The sequence below is a fragment of the Cantharellus anzutake genome (assembly GCF_015039405.1).
Source record: "Cantharellus anzutake strain C23 chromosome Unknown EI90scaffold_1, whole genome shotgun sequence".
Lineage (NCBI taxonomy): Eukaryota > Fungi > Basidiomycota > Agaricomycetes > Cantharellales > Hydnaceae > Cantharellus > Cantharellus anzutake.
The window spans coordinates 3,304,541-3,320,000 of record NW_024066951.1 but is presented as its reverse complement, the minus strand read 5'-3'; the positions used below and the strand labels follow the sequence as shown (position 1 = coordinate 3,320,000).

The following is a 15,460-nucleotide window of genomic DNA, read 5'->3' as shown; positions in this document are numbered from 1 at the left end:
AGAGTACCCTTGCTCCCTTTGATCCCAGACCCCTCCTTATATACAATGTACATAGTAACTTGCAACCTCAGTCTGAAATCAACTTGATTTCCCCCAAGAGACTTTCCCTCTGCTAGATCCGAAATTAGGGACCCCCAGGACAACCAGCAATGGCACAGCGCTCTGCCTGAGTTGCTGAGGCCGAGGTCCTTCCACGCTAAGTCTCCGATTCCACTCCGGAGTCGTCCGAATCTGCCCGTTCTAACAACAGGTAGCTCCAAACTAGACACTGAACTCTGCATCCACTTGTCGGATGCCACACTCAAGTCTTCTGCTTGCTCATCATGCAAGTTCCCACACTCTGGCACTCCTATCGCACCAAAATCCTGATCTACAGACTCGAAACTCTGATCCCATTCAGGGGATACTCCTACAGTATGACTTGCTATTCTCTCTTGAAGGAAATCCACCAATCCAACTTCTGACACTTGGGCTGGAGTGATTCCTTCTGCCAAATCCCAGTCCAGCTCTTCACAACTAGACTCTGACTCCGCATACACCGGTCTCAACTTTGGCGCTACATTCTATGTTCCTCTGATACTCTGGAAGCCATGCTTTGCTTCCCAACTGAAGTCTCCCTCGAAAACTTAGGGTTACTTTGCCTAAATCCATCATACTCATCATCAACATCCAAATCCTCTGTACTCGACCCATCATCATCATCTGAACTCGAATCCATGTTGGATTCATTGTCAGAATCACCATCTAAATCATCAGAGTCCTTGTCTGACCCATCACCATGATAAACTCGATGTCTCAACAAGTGCTTTGCCACGGAAATGATGCTCTGCATGTCTGGGGGTAACCTTGGGTCTGTCCATAGGTGCTGTGCCTTCAACTTGCACTTAACTGCAATCCTAAGCCTCTCTGGCCTAATCCCTTCACAAAAGTATGCATCACGCTCGAATCTGTCCAGGCATTGCCTCTCCTCAAGTGAGGCTGCAATAACCCTGAACTTCCTCGAGTACTCGTCCAACTGAGACCGACTCCTGATCCTCCTGGCCTTCTTGGCAAATCCCCTAAGGTCTTTCATGTGGTAGACCTTCTCTCCACACTCTGCCAAATAAAAACACAACAAGTCCAACTTCAACTGAAGCCAGTGCTGCTTCCTCCATCTGCGAAAGGTCCAAACAACCTTGGCAACCTTCTCTGAACAATATCCCACCAAAAACTCGCACTTCTGTTCATCCGACAACTGGGAGCCACTCGCTAGCAGCTCATACTCCTGAATAAAACTCCAGGATGTCCTTCCCAGCAAACCTAGGCACCTCATGGCTACGAGGGCCTGGCATAGAGTAATCCAGCATGTCCACTGTCAAAGAGGGCTCTGCCTCCTCTACCAAACTAGAACCATGACAAACAGGCGCTAGACCCGATGGCAGCATGAGTTCTCCATCATCCTCAGCATCCTGCATCCTAAACTTCACTTGTGTACTCCACATATTGTGTCCTACTCATGTAGATATCTTGCGATGATGCGCAAGTTATCTACATGAGTGTAAATGATAACTTGAGTCCTGAAACGTCCAAGCAAAGAACCCTTCTGGCCCCTGTAAGGACCACCAGCTCTGCAAGCAGGGAGGGGGGCTGAAGAGGCTGCAGGGGCACCAGACCTCTGAACCAGAGCAGACCACCCTCACACCCACACACAGGTAACGAAGGGGGAGGAGCAAAACTGCAGCATTGACAGACTCACTGGCAGACCTTCCTACTACAAGGTCCGAAAACTTAAACTTCCGTGAACAACCAACTAGACCAACTGGTGGACCTTCCCTAGGGCTGAGCAAGGTGTCCTGCCTTCTCAATGTCGCCCTAAACCTAACTGAACTCGTTCACACACTCCCAGATGCGGTACTGTCGGACTGGCACTTAAGCAGGGAAGGAGGAGAAGATCTCTTTTCATACTAGATACATGCTTGTATATAACCGAAGCCAATGTCTGAGAAATCCGACGGTGTTAGGGATGGATAGAAACGGACAGAACAACATAGAACAAAGAAAACAACAGTATACATGAAAAATATATGGGAATGGTCACACATTCGATAAATTCCGACGATCTCCACAACGGCTGCACCAAATCTCCTGATATTAGACTTGTTCGACTCGTCTTGACGGTAGCTTTCCAACAATATCAAATGTGTCTGGATCGGAGAAGAACTGGGGGAGTTATGGTGAAAATACCATGAAAGCGGCCCGATATGGAAACTAAGTGGCCATAACCTGGTCTGGAAAAATATCAAAAAATACAGAGATGATGGGGGAAGTACAACGAGCTTTGGGGGGCTGGGGGATTGTGTGCCAGGTCCCAGGTAACGTCTGTAGACCATTATATAGTGCTGTTTGGGTACTACTGGCTCATCCCTCCTACAACATGAAAATCAGAATGTCGTCCATGTAGCAGATAACGGTCAATGAAGTCCTGGAGGATGTCGTTCATCATAGTCTGGCAGGTCACTGGGGAGTTACTGCCGTTTTCCATTCAATAGTCCACATGACAAATTTTGGTTCCGCACTTGCTCATTGGCATGAAAGCAAGCCTGACAAAGAACAGATTACTTTACCACCAATAATCCTAATTCTTGTTTTTTATAAATTCACATTTGTCACAGTCCCCCATTTTTCTCAACAATGGCTGGATGGAAAGGGATGAAAATTCGGCAGTAGGTAGTTCTTGTAAATATCTCAAACCCATTTTTTTTTCTAACTGATAGGCCTTTTTTCATTTCTTAATCAGGTTGTGTGCCATTGCAGTGACTCACACAGTCCCCCCCACTTTTCTTAACAACTGCTGAGTGAAATGGGATAAAAGTCGTGCAGTGAGTAGTTCTTCCATATGTCTCGGACCCATTTTTTTTTCTAATCAATAGGATTTTTTTCATTTTTTAATTAGGCTGCAGGTTCATGACAGTGCTCAATGTAGCTTGATACCGTCCCCCTGATTTCCTCAACAATGGCAGGGTGCAGCACAGTGAAAGTCAGGTGGTGAGTTCTTCTGGCATTTATCTCAGACCCATTGTTTTTTCTAACTGATAGGATTTCTTTTCGTTTTTTAATTAGGCTGCATGTTCAAGACTGTGCTCAATGTGGCTTGGCACTGTCTTCCTCAACAGCAGGGTGTGGTGCGGTGAAAGTCTGGTGGAAAGGAGTTCTTGTCAGGGACGCGTCCGGGGTAGAGGGGGTCCGGATGTATCACCCGGCAGAAGGGCCCTCGCGGGGTGCGAACCAGGCGTGCGTGCTGGTGGGTCCAGGAAGGGACAGCAGTCCCTGGCCACTTAGACTGAAGTGGGGAATGTGTTATTATTATTAAAAGGGAAGACTATACTACTTACCTGAAGTGGGGGATGTGAGAAGAAGGTTACTTCTTCGGTTCCCACTTCAGGTACATTTATGTACATGCGGCTTGAGTCACATGACGAGCGCCACATCATCCTCGGAGACAGCCGTGGGCATCTGGGTGTCCCCATGGGGGATCCCAAGAGCGTCCGCTGCATGCGCTTGTGCTGGGCACAGCGGGGAGCTGTCTGGGGTGTGTGGGCCGGACGGGTCAATAGTACATTGATACAAAGGAAGGTGGTCCATGTAGATAGAAAGGAATAAACAAGAAAGGAAGATGAGAGGAGTGAGATAAAGAAAGGAGAAGAAAGAGAGAAAGGAAAGGGGAAGAGAGGGAGGAAGGAGGAGGGAGAGGGTTGGACAGCGGGGAGCGGGTGTGGTGTGGCTGGGTGGGTCCGGGTGGACCTGGGTCAGGCGGGTGTGCCCTGACAGTTCTTGGATGTGGCCTGGGATCTCTCTTTTGTATAATTGATAGGAGTCTTCAAAAAAAATTGTATTTCTGTGCATGTCCATCAACCCTTCCTTTATGCAATCCCCCATTCTCAACCTGAGCTTACATCACCACCATCTTTTCCTCTCCATTCTCCTCAGTACCTCTCCCTTATGGAGCATTATATTACATGCCAATCCTTTTCCATGCCTGCTCTTCCTGGGGCCAAACCAACAGCTTCTTCCGGAGGCATGCAATTTGTTTTCCATTTATTCTTCCATTTGCGCTTCGTATTCCATGCACAATGGAAGGGGGAGGGAAGCGGGTGGGTGCACAGGGACCAAGGGTAGAGGCCTTGCACTCAGCATGGAAGAAAATTCAGCCAGAATCCCTGGAGATGGCTTCTCCTTCGGACCCCCACCGAAATCTGCGTCCATGACAACAACCACCTTCCCACCCTCCTTCTGTGTCACCACTGCCAAATCCTGCTCAAAATCCTGCTGACCTGAGTGGATTACATGCACTAGTAGCTGCTGCTGCTACTGTGCAACCAGGAACATTGCCTGGTGGCATCACGGAATCACAAAACTACGCTGCCACTCTAGACTTGGGCACTGTGGAGGAAGAGGGTCCACTGCAGCTTGTTGGCATGTCGGATTCATTAAGGATGAATGGTAAGTAAATGTCAAATCTCCATAACCAAATCAGTGCTTACTGGGTTTGGTGTTTAGACGTATCCAAACCAGCACCATCCCCACCAAACCAGGTGCTGCAACATGAGATCTTTCGTGTTGATTCTGAAGGGCCTGAGGCCTTTGGGATCACTTACATGGTCAACATCGGTGGCAAGTACAAATATTGCAGAATGCCAAGTACCAAGGAATATAGAGAGTGGTGCGCAGCAATCGTTGAAGTCTCAGGTTTCTCAGAGACACGTACTTTCAAGCATGAATTCACATGGAAAATGTACTCAGCGCCAAAGAATCAGGACCCAGTGGCAGTTGACAACAAAACTGATTATGAGATGATGATCAGTGATGTGACCGAAAAAGTGAAGGGGAAGAAGGAACCATCTGTCGCAATTCTTATCAGTAATTTGGTATGTTAATTGGATTGTGAAGTTTCTGGGCTGATCAACATTAACTGTATCTTTTGTTCAACAGCCTCCGAAAGATGAAATACCCCATGGCAAGCAGAAGTCAAAGAAGGCAAAACTTAAGTCATATAAGCCAGACTCGTCATCCCCCTCAAATTCTGATAATGATTCCGAACCCAAGCAATGCAAAATCCCCAAACTACCAGTCCGTGATATTGAAGAGAAGCTAAGGCAGATGAATGATTTCTGCAAATCACATAAGTCGCACTGTTGTGTATTATCAACCCCTGGCTATGTGGGCAAACATGTTATCTTGAACAAGTCTGCCGTTAAGCGCTGGGCCCAGTCAGTTGTATGCACATTTCCTTCCATGACTAATGATCCTTTGCTAACTTGTGTCAGGATAACGGCATTGCCTCATTTGAAGAACCCCCGATGTATCTTGTCAGAGAAAGTGTTGCTGATGCTGAAGTCCCCCCTCCACCTGGTGGAAAGAAGAACGATGGCAAGACAAAATCCACTTCTCAACCAGCTCTACCACCCCAAACTTTGCCATCCCCTGTGAATGGTGGACCGGAAATGGTTCTCATGCCGAATGCTCCTCTCCAAAGCGGTCCCATTCCAGTTGGTCCCTCTATGTGGCCTACAATGTACACTGCATATCCTCCACCATATCACTATCCATTCCCCTTTCCAGATCCAAGGACTGCTTTCCTCCCTCATCACTACCCATTCCCGGGTGGTTATAGTGCTGACAGCCACTCCCATACCTATGGAGATTATCACTGGCAAACAGGATTATCGCAGTTAGCTCCACAAAGCAGTGAGGACCTTACTCCGCCCCCTTCAGCATTCCCCACTGTTGAACGCTGGCTAGACAAACTCGAGGATGACTCAGACTTCAATCCAGATGGACTGCTCTTCAGTCAATATCTGGTGGAGATAAATGACCTGGGGTACCTCCACATAGGTGAGTTATCCAGAGCTTGTTTGAGCGATGGGCTTCACGGACTTGGGGTCAACATCCCTCATGGTCTTTCTGAGAAGCTGTGCCATGCAATGCACCACAAAATCTGGAGAATTTCATGAGACGGCAACTAGATTCAACTAGTTTATCATCCCCATCGTTTATATGTTAATAATGTTACAATGCATGCTTGTCAGGGCACACACCCTGACTAGCCCGGACCCGGACCCGCGTCCGGACCCGCTTCCACCCACCGCGCTTCCTGCACACGCGCACGCTCTGCGCGCCGCATGCTCCGGACCCGGTTCCTACTCCTTCTCATCTCCTTACCCACAGTAGGCAAGTGTACCTTACCTACTGCTTTATCTATTCATCTCCTTACCCACAGTAGGTTGTGCCCTGGATAGGGCTGGTTACACCTCAGGGCTGTGGACCATAGGGGAGGGTCATGGGGACCCGGGAGTCGTCCCCTGACAATGCTCAGTCTACATCATAACCACAATCTCTAAACCAACCTTTCGCATCCTCAGGCAAAATGGTACAATAGGTATTGCACAAATGGTTTTCAATCAACATATCATTCTCAGTATTCATGACATCCCGCAAAGGTGTGCTATCGCGACACAAAAGGTGTTTGAATTTTGAAAATGACTCTTTGATTGGGTTGTAGTCCGGAGAGTAAGGAGGGAGATAAATCAATTTGCATCCCCTGAAAAAAGTGTAAGTCACCAACTGGGCCCCAAGAAAACTAGAAACTTCAGTGTACTTTTGCTCAATCAGGTCCTTGATTGAGGGATGTTTGTGTATTGAACAGTTGTCCATTATGATAATGGAGTTCTTGAGTGGGAAGGGGTTCATTTTTCTTAACAACTTGTGAATAAAGTGACGAAATGCCTCGGTATCGTAAGATCCTTTTCATGCTTCAACATACAATGGGCCATCCAATGACAGCCCTGGGAGCACTGAGAACCTATGGAAAGATCTGAAGATTAGTTCCTCAGCAACCCAAAATAAAGCGCACACCTTTTGCCCTTTGAACGGCTTGAATGAACTGTTGCTCTGTACCCTCTTTGTGACCATCCTTGGATCTGAAGTGAGTTGCGCTTGTCCACAGCTGTCTCATCCACAAAGACAAGCTGGTCAGCAAGGTAGTTGTCAGTGATGTCCTGGTGCCACTCTGCACACTTTTCGTCATTGCGTTCCCAAGCTTTGTGTTGCACCTAATTGAAAGACAAGTTGCATTACAGTAAACAAAACACTTGGTTGTTCATACCTTCTTCATAGTATATCCTTGATGACACAGGGTCTTCCAGATACAGGACTGGGAGACAATCATCCCATGCCCATCAATAAGCTTCCGTTGAAGCTCATCCAAAAAGAAGTCTGGTCATGCATCCAGCAAGCCAATAAGAAACTATGTAAAGTTGAGGTAAATAAGCTAGATAAGAATATAGAATACATACCTGGATATCTTCCTTACTGAGCTTTTGTTCGTGGCCACCTTTGTTCAAATCAGGGTTGAAATGGCCAAACCTTCTGTACCATGCATGCCAGCGTCTGACAGTGCAGCTGCTGACACCAGAAAGAAAGTCCATCATATCTGAGCCTAGATAGGTGTCTATGCGGAGCACAAGTGCTTTGAAGTCATCACCATCAAAGTGAATAGGAGCCATCAAAGGAACAATGTAATGTCGGAAAGTGCTGTTAGCGCTGAAAGAGCGGAACTGAGAGTGCAGTTTTCCCTGTTCCTGGTTGTGGGGGAGTGTACCTGTTGAGTACGGTGCTGTGTTAGTGTTTTGGTTGCTTTTTCAACAGTTTAGTGTGCTATAGAAAAATCAAACAATCAAACACCCTGCGGAGCTGTTCAAATAATTCTGTCTGTCTGAGCCGACTCTGGTCTGTTCATTGTTGGGCTGTGGGCTTGACGAAGTGGGTGCTCCCTGGGTGGGAGCGGGTTGTTGTGTTCCTGAGCTGCTTGGCTCAGGTGTAGAGTACGGTAGGTCTACCGTTCTTCCCGTGGGGAAGGATGGTTGTTGGGCTGGTTGTCCAGCATGGAGACTTGCGTCTCTTTCCTGGTATTTGGAAGCTTTCGCTTCCCGTTCCGCAGTTCTTGTGGCACGTTCCTCAGGAGTCCTGAGTGGTTTGAACTGGGACTTTAAGTAGGCAGCTTTGCCTAGACTTTCCCAGGAGATTTTCCCCTTATTCTCTGGGGAATTATATTCCTCCGCGAGTCTTGTGATACTCGGGAGTCCCAAGAAGTATTTCTTGGTTTCCTTCACTTTTTCACGAAGGGTTCTATGTACCTTGCCGCTTTTGAAGGTGGCTTCGGCCTGTTCATACCAGTGTACGAATTCTTTCCCACTCACGCTTGTCCACCAAGCGTATGCGGCACTTCTGACCCCGCTATTCTCCTCATGGGGAAGTTGGGGTCAATTGTTATGTCGACTGGAGCTTTGACTTTGCCGAACTCGTTGAGTTCGGCGGTCTCATATAGCATGTGGACACTTCCCTGCAGGGTAGCTTGCCCATAGGGTGCTGAGGTACTCAGCGGCCCGCCGCCTCTGGCAGTGGTCCCCGTTTTAGGGTCTGCTGTTGGTTGCCTACCGCTCTCCCTCTTCCCCTCAACATGGGTTTGCCCCTCTGAGGGCGGGCCCTTATGCAACCCGGACAGGGTCGCCTGCCCACGGGGTGGCGGGATAGTTGGTGCCCCACCCCTTGATGCACTAGTCCCCATGTGGGGTCGCACCTCATGAGGCCCAGAACCATATCCCCTCCCCCTGACCTGGGAGGCCCCCGTCATGATGGGTTTGGCAGTGAGGTCTGCCAGTGCGCGTGCCTCTCTGAGCTCACGTTTCAGTAATTCGATCTCCCTTTTTTGGAGATCGACTTCTCTCTCTGTGTCTTTCAGAGAGTCAAAGATGCCCTCAGCATCTCTTCGTGCTCTGTTGTATTCATGCCTCCAGTGGGCGCAATGGTCGCAGGCGTCTTCTGACGCCCTCGAGTTGTCAGACTGTGCCCGTTTGGACGGTCTGGATGAGGAGCCGCTGTCGCTCCCTCGTCTCCCTCCTACGAGGGACTTCATCTCTTTCAGCTCCTCACGGAGCTGACCTGTCTGAGCAGCTACCGCTGACGCAATGGCTGATTCCCAGCCTGCATTTGGCTGGGGTGTTGTTGGACCTGGGCCGAATTGGCTAATCCAGGGGTTGATCTGGCCAGGGAAGTTCCCTGGGGAGTATGCCTGGGGCTGCAGCAGCAAATGCTGCCCCTGGAATGGCACTTGTTGCGCCATCAGTGCAGTTTGCACCGCGTATGGTTGGAAGCCTCTTTGGGGAGGCTGGGGGTATGCGGTGCCTGTTAGCAACGCAGATGGTTGTTGGTTCGCAGCACTCATTTGTGCTGCATGTGTCGTGTAATCCATGGCGCTTATCTGCACCTGGTGTTGTTGTTGTTCCGGGGAGCCTTGCTCCCTGGGTTGTTGTATTTCGATATCTGGCGGTTTGTTTGGATCGAACTGAGGGTTGCCTCCCCCAGAGAACGACATTTCGTCGTTATGTTACTCGTGGTGGTGGGAGGGGTTTTCGTTCTTGCATGCATGGGATTCGCCGCAGTTGTGTGTTCTTTTGCACGTGAGCCTGTGGTTCACGTGGTCTAGGCGAGTTACTCGCCTAGCCCATGTGATCTCTAGTACATGGTGTGGCTGTCCGGGCGAGTTACTCGCCCAGAACTTTCCCACGCTCTTGGCTGTGGGCCATCGTCCCTCGGCTTTACTTCCTCCGCCTCCGTTTTTGGGGGCGTAGTGATGCCGAGAGTTCCCTGTCTTCTTTGATAGGGAGTTTTTCTGGTTCCCTTACATTTTGTAAGGTGAGGTACTCGTCCAGGTGGACGAGGTCGTTGCAATTTCCTAGGGGTTCCCATGTGGTGTCCCCTAGTTCCCATTTAACCTTAAACCAGAGTTCGTTGTGAACCCACACGTGGTTTAGGATTTCACGAACTACTGCTTCACGATCGGGGTCTTCCCCAAAATCGTAGAATATGTTTACTTCCCTATTTGGGAAGATTTCCTGGTCATTCGGCTCATGAGGTGCGAGCCGGGATACATGGAATCTTGGGTGGATTCCACGTTGTTCAAGTTGTGGTGGCAACTTGAGGACGTTGTAGGCGGGATAATCACCCACACGCAGCGCCGGCTTGGATACCCGTTTCCACGATTAGAAAATCCCTTCCATTCATGCGACAACTCGATACGGATTCGGTATCTAAAAATAGTCCTAATTCGTACGATTCTGACGATATCAAGAACGCCCCAATCGGTGGAGAATTGATGGAGTTCAATGTTGGGCAAGTTAGGCACCACGGGCATGTGCGGGCGTGGGAATCTCAAGCGGCAACCCAGAATTCCAGCCTCACTCGTTCCCACGGCGTCTAATAAATTGGTAAAAATGTTCATTGGCTGCGTGAGAGTTATCTCCGGCTACATTTCCAATTTAGGCCCTTAATTCCGCAAATCCATTGAGATATCGCATATTTTCTTTTATTTTCATATTTTGCCATCATTTCAGTTATTGATTGATATTCTTTTATTGTTACTGTTACCCTTTTTATTATTTCACCTAATAAGGTACCCAGGTGCCATATGGCACCAATATTTGCCATCTATTATTTCTAAAAATAATTGTTCCTTATATCCTGTACATACTGGATTTTGGAATAGAAGTTCTCCCCTCCCCCATTTTCTCTAAGGTGCTAGGATGCGCTAGAGTTGGAGTGAGTGTGTGGAATCCAACAGTAGGAATAAGGGCAACAATCTAGCCTGCAACGAGTGGGTAGTGGATTTGTTGAGCCCGGACCTTGCGGAAACCCGGAGAACCCACACCGGAGTTAAGGATCGAGCATAGCGAGTTTAGTCAAGAAAGTAGGAGTTTAGGGAGTTTGGCAAGAGCTTAGTCGGCATAGAGAGCCGCGAGCCCTCTTTCAACGTAGTTTGACATTTCTGGAAATGTTTCCAGAATTTCGTAAGGCCCTATGTATAAGGGCTTTAGTTTTCCTGCCCTGCCTTTGGGTAGGTTCAGCTTATCCGTGGATAAGTATGTGAGCTCGCCTTTTCTCAAAGGCGGGTCCGAGCCAGACTCCTTCCCAGTCGCTCACATGATTTCTCCGAGGTTTAGCCGCAACTTACGTTGCCCTCCGAAATCTGTCGAGCGACTGGTACAACTTGCAACACGTGATGTTCCCACGGTGTCCTCCCACGCTCGCCGTGCCTTACTTCGATCTCGTTGTACACGCTGTATCCTCATGCCCAAATAACAGTAAAAAATGTACATAATTTCCTTTCAACATTCTCTCAGCGCACAAATACAAAATGCATTGATTTCAGGTTACTCAGTGATCCATGACGAGAGGTGACCGACCCGATAACTCTAAAGGTTCCAAACTTTTCTGAACTACTAATTTAAGATAAGGGTTTAGAAAAAGGTACGATATTATTAATGTAAAGGGTATAGACAATGTTATTGTCGCATTCTTTTTGGTTGACAATAACACAAATCAAGGAAATAGAGGGGACGGGGGGGACGAGGGATTATTGGGAGGGGGTTGGGGCAATGGCATTGACATTGGCTGGGCTCTGGACAGCTTTCAGGGGACACTTCGGGCTTGACTCTATAAAACATTTTGTGAATTAATGAATGCCAAAGCGACGACGTGACGCACTGTTATGGCCCAGTGCATGGCATGCACTGCAACGTTGGCTACCAGGACCCATCTTGGCCTTCGATCTCGCTGTCTTCTTTGGGTTTGGTATGGCGGCGCCACTGGTACCGGGCTCATTGACTGATGGCATGCACCGTGAAGCGTCGACAGGGCAGTCAACGGTATTCCCGGGGACATTTGAGGTGGAGCCGGGCTCACAGATGCTCCATATGAGATGAAACAGCCTTTCGCCATGGCGGGGCATCCAATTCCATTCGAAATTGTTGCAGAGATCGTCGATATTCTGCAAGGCGTTCGCATGTGTGAGATGACAGAGGTGAACGATTTGAGTGTTTGTGAGGAAGAGGTGGGGGCCAATGAGCGAGTCTTCAACGTCTCCCCAGTACTCGGCGTGCAGCTCTTTGCGAAAGGTCTCGAGTTTTAGTTTCAAAATCGAGTCGAGAACCGTGAGCGGACGGCTCGCATCAAGCTTTGCCTTGTTTGGTCTACGCTTGGTCCTCAGCGGGGTATCTGTAACTACCATGCCTGTAGTTCACTCGGGGTCGCAGATATCACAGCAAGAGGTGATCTCCCGGGGGGCGCAGCGCACACAGCAGAATGGTTCACACCCTGGAAGTTGTTCGCGTGAGAGTGGGCTTCGAGAACTCAATTGATTGACCTACTTAGGAAATTGTTACCATACAGGTGATTGAGGGCCTTGCGTCGACAACCAGCACGAGGGTCACTGGCTGGAAGGAATTCATTATGTAGGAATGTGGCAAGTTCAAAGTCAATTTCGTCATTGGACGAACTAGTTTGTGGTCCCCTCTTCCTCTGACGTTTCCCTTTCTTTGTGTCGGGCACCACCGGATCAGGAGTGTGTGACTGATCACAATTTTCTTCCTCATCAATATGGCTGTTGTCGTCCTCGTCGCCTCTATCTCCAGCCTCCTCATTTTGGTCTGTGTTGAATATGGGTGGCTCTGTGGCGTTATTGAGGGGAATCACTGCCCTCGCGCAAGAGGCTGTCTCTATCTGCTGCCAAAGCCATAGTTCCTCAGCACTCGGCTCCTCGTTCATCGCCTGTTCATAGGGATCAACGGGAGAACCCAATGTATTGCCTTGTTCACCTAGTATGCGGCGTTTCTGTGGGCCTGTGGCGTTGCTTTCAGCCGCCCCTCGTTTCTTTGTGAGTACGTCGCTGAATTTGGTCGTCCATAACTGACGTTGCCCCTTATTAACGTAGGCCTTCTCTACCATGAGAATTGCAATGGCGTCTATGGATTGATCACGCCCTGCCCGCCCAAACCGTTGGACCATGGCATCAATCTTCTTTGGTAATCGGTACTGGACGACAATCTTGACGCGGTGCAGGTCGAGGCCCTATCAAACACGTAAGTAAATTCTAAACACAGGATGTGGCTTATTTACCATTCCACAGGCATCTGTGCAGCAGATACCCAAGATCTCACCGGCCTCAAAGGCCTCAATCATTTCTCTTCTGAACGGCTCGGACATTCCTGAATGATACCAGACAATTCGGCCCCACGCGTCAGCAGGCAGGCGATTCCGCAAGAACTTGGCCACTTTCTCCGTATCCGCACGTGAATTGCAGTAAACGAGGAATTGCGGGATGTACTGCCGAACCCACTCTGCATCATCCAGCTTTGCATTGGGGGGGACCAAGAATGCGAGGTCAAAGCGCGATGCGATAGTGTATTTCATTGCACGCACGCACAGGTGAATGTTGGGTCTATCATTGGAACGTCTATAGATTGACGTATCCTTTGGCAGTCCGATTATGTTCAGTACATCGCGAACAGTGGCCACATGAAGTGTGGCTGAGGTGAGGTACCATGGAATCTCATCCCCTAACACGGTACGTAAGCGTGATAGCCAAAGGTATGAAACGCGGAAGTCCCTCCCCCATTGGCTAACACAATGGGCCTCGTCCACTATGACATGGTCGATTTTACGCTTAAATTTCGGGTCAGTCCATATTTTCATGAAACGCGGATCCACTGAAATTTCGGGTGACAGCACTACGGTCCGGAACGCGGATTTCCTGATTTCCTATGGATACCTCAAGTCAGATCAAGGTGAGCAATGCAAGGGCTGCCATACATCTAATAGACCAGGTGATTCCCCTAGAAGTTCCGAGGTGACCGAGACGGCATGGAACCCTTCCCTTGATGACTCGTCGGCAAGCTGCTGACCAAGACTTTTGAGAGGAACGACTATGATGGTAAGCCCGCTCTCGTAGATCATTGGCAACCAAAAGACGCGACTCTTCCCCGAGCCAGTGGAGGATATAGAAATTTGATTTGCTCGGCCAACGAGATTGAATGCAACCTCACTCTGCCACCGGCATGGCTGCCACCCAAAATACTCTGAGCACTCATGCTGAAGCCCTTCCACAGTGGTTGGTTTGGCTCGCTGCCGGGTGTTCTTGACCATTTTAGAGTCGGGAATAGGATGCGGAATATGCCGAAGCACCCTTTCTGCGCTCAGCGCCTATTTTTCGTCACTCTACATAGATATTACAATGTCCTAAAGTGCGTCAAAGTCACACTCTTCAATACGGGCACTTATTTCTACTTCCTCTGCACTGTCCTCCGGCTGGTTTTTAGACAGCAAGAGTTCGGTGAGTCCAACGACTAACATGTTTGGCACTCCCGTGGTGATGGCAGAATATTGTGTGTGAGTACGACAAACGTGTGCCCTGATACCTTCTTGGAGATCTTTTAGGGTGTTGGTCATATTAGCTCGTGTGTGCCGAGTTGACCTCCGCGTGACCGCAAAATTGTCCGCGATATTGACATGCACTGATCGATAGAGCTCGATCAGTGATGACTGATTGATGATGTGTGTCAAGGTCCTATTTGAGCCTGACCCACAGAATATCACCTTTTGGGCCACACTGTAAGTCACTTGCCGGTTGAACGATAAAGACTTACTTTCGTGTATAAATTATTTAGCTCCACCCACCAATCCACCCCCCTAAATCCATTTTCAGATCCCGTTGGGTTACATAGCCAGTTGTTTTCTATGGCGCTTGCAAGCCGCAACGGAAATACAAGATGTAGATCACGTAGGAATTTGGAAAGGTGAGTGGCGTATTTGTGTTTTCCGCATGCAAGGAACATTGGAACCCAATGCCAGAGAAGATCTTTCATGAGGCCAATGGCACCAGTATTTGTGGCTTGGGCAAGAAGGGTGTACAGCAAGGCATCTCGATTAAACAACATTCGGTTTTCACCTCTGTGATCACGCTCGGTGTTGGGCCTTCCACGTATGTCCTCAAAATCGCCCCCGGCGATGTGCTCGTTGAATATGCGATGTGCCAACAGCTCGATTTCATCCCAGGATGGTTCCGTTCCAGCGAATTCCGATAGGTCTTGAAATCCTGTGGTCAACTCCCAGTAGACTGTGAGGTGAGCTCGGATTAGATGCTGGATTCCATCATTGAGCATACGGTAACCTGGATTACTTGCAAGCTTTGAGGCATCTTTCGGACGGAGCTTTTTGAATAATTCGAAGGTATCATTTTCACACCTGTCCTGACCCCTAAGGTGTATTCTCCATATAGCGTCTACTGCAGCCATCTGAATATGGAAGACTCCGGGCACTGGAATGAGCCACTGCAAACGCAATTTTCCATTTCGCTCAATGGAGTGGAATGATGTCGTCGTGTCGTGTCGCTCTTGAGTCCCCAGATCACCATGACATAGGCGCACGTATGTATCATACCATTCGTCAGGGGTACCAAGCTGGCGTTCCATATTCTCAACAATCTCGACATTTCCATCTGTTTCTGAGGCCTTTATGTGCATTGCCCGCGCTGGATACTGAACCGATTTAGAGACACTAATCCACTTCGAGGACGGCATGGGTCCAAGGAGGT

The 15,460-nt window shown here is 48.9% G+C and overlaps 3 protein-coding genes across 3 annotated transcripts; 1 reads left to right on the top strand and 2 right to left on the bottom strand.

The window, feature by feature from the left end:
* Positions 1 to 4,109: 4,109 nt before the first annotated feature.
* EI90DRAFT_3011083 (uncharacterized protein) lies at positions 4,110 to 5,990 on the top strand (the record flags this gene model as incomplete). Its single annotated transcript, XM_039056437.1, has 5 exons — positions 4,110 to 4,236; positions 4,360 to 4,479; positions 4,537 to 4,904; positions 4,969 to 5,253; positions 5,304 to 5,990. The coding sequence occupies 5 exons, from the start codon at positions 4,110 to 4,112 to the stop codon at positions 5,988 to 5,990; spliced, it is 1,587 nt and encodes a 528-aa protein (XP_038924243.1).
* A 6,811-nt stretch (positions 5,991 to 12,801) lies between these two features.
* Positions 12,802 to 14,013, bottom strand: EI90DRAFT_2902296 (P-loop containing nucleoside triphosphate hydrolase protein; the record flags this gene model as incomplete). The annotated part of the gene is made up of 3 exons (XM_039054087.1): positions 12,802 to 12,939; positions 12,988 to 13,629; positions 13,681 to 14,013. Coding segments are annotated over 3 exons (1,113 nt in total), but the record flags the coding sequence as incomplete, so codon positions are not given.
* Positions 14,014 to 14,106: 93 nt separating this feature from the next.
* On the bottom strand, positions 14,107 to 15,338 carry EI90DRAFT_2901813 (uncharacterized protein; the record flags this gene model as incomplete). Its single annotated transcript, XM_039054073.1, has 2 exons — positions 14,107 to 14,463; positions 14,514 to 15,338. 2 exons carry the CDS (start codon positions 15,336 to 15,338, stop codon positions 14,107 to 14,109), a joined length of 1,182 nt encoding a protein of 393 aa, XP_038924241.1.
* Between the last annotated feature and the right edge of the window lie 122 nt (positions 15,339 to 15,460).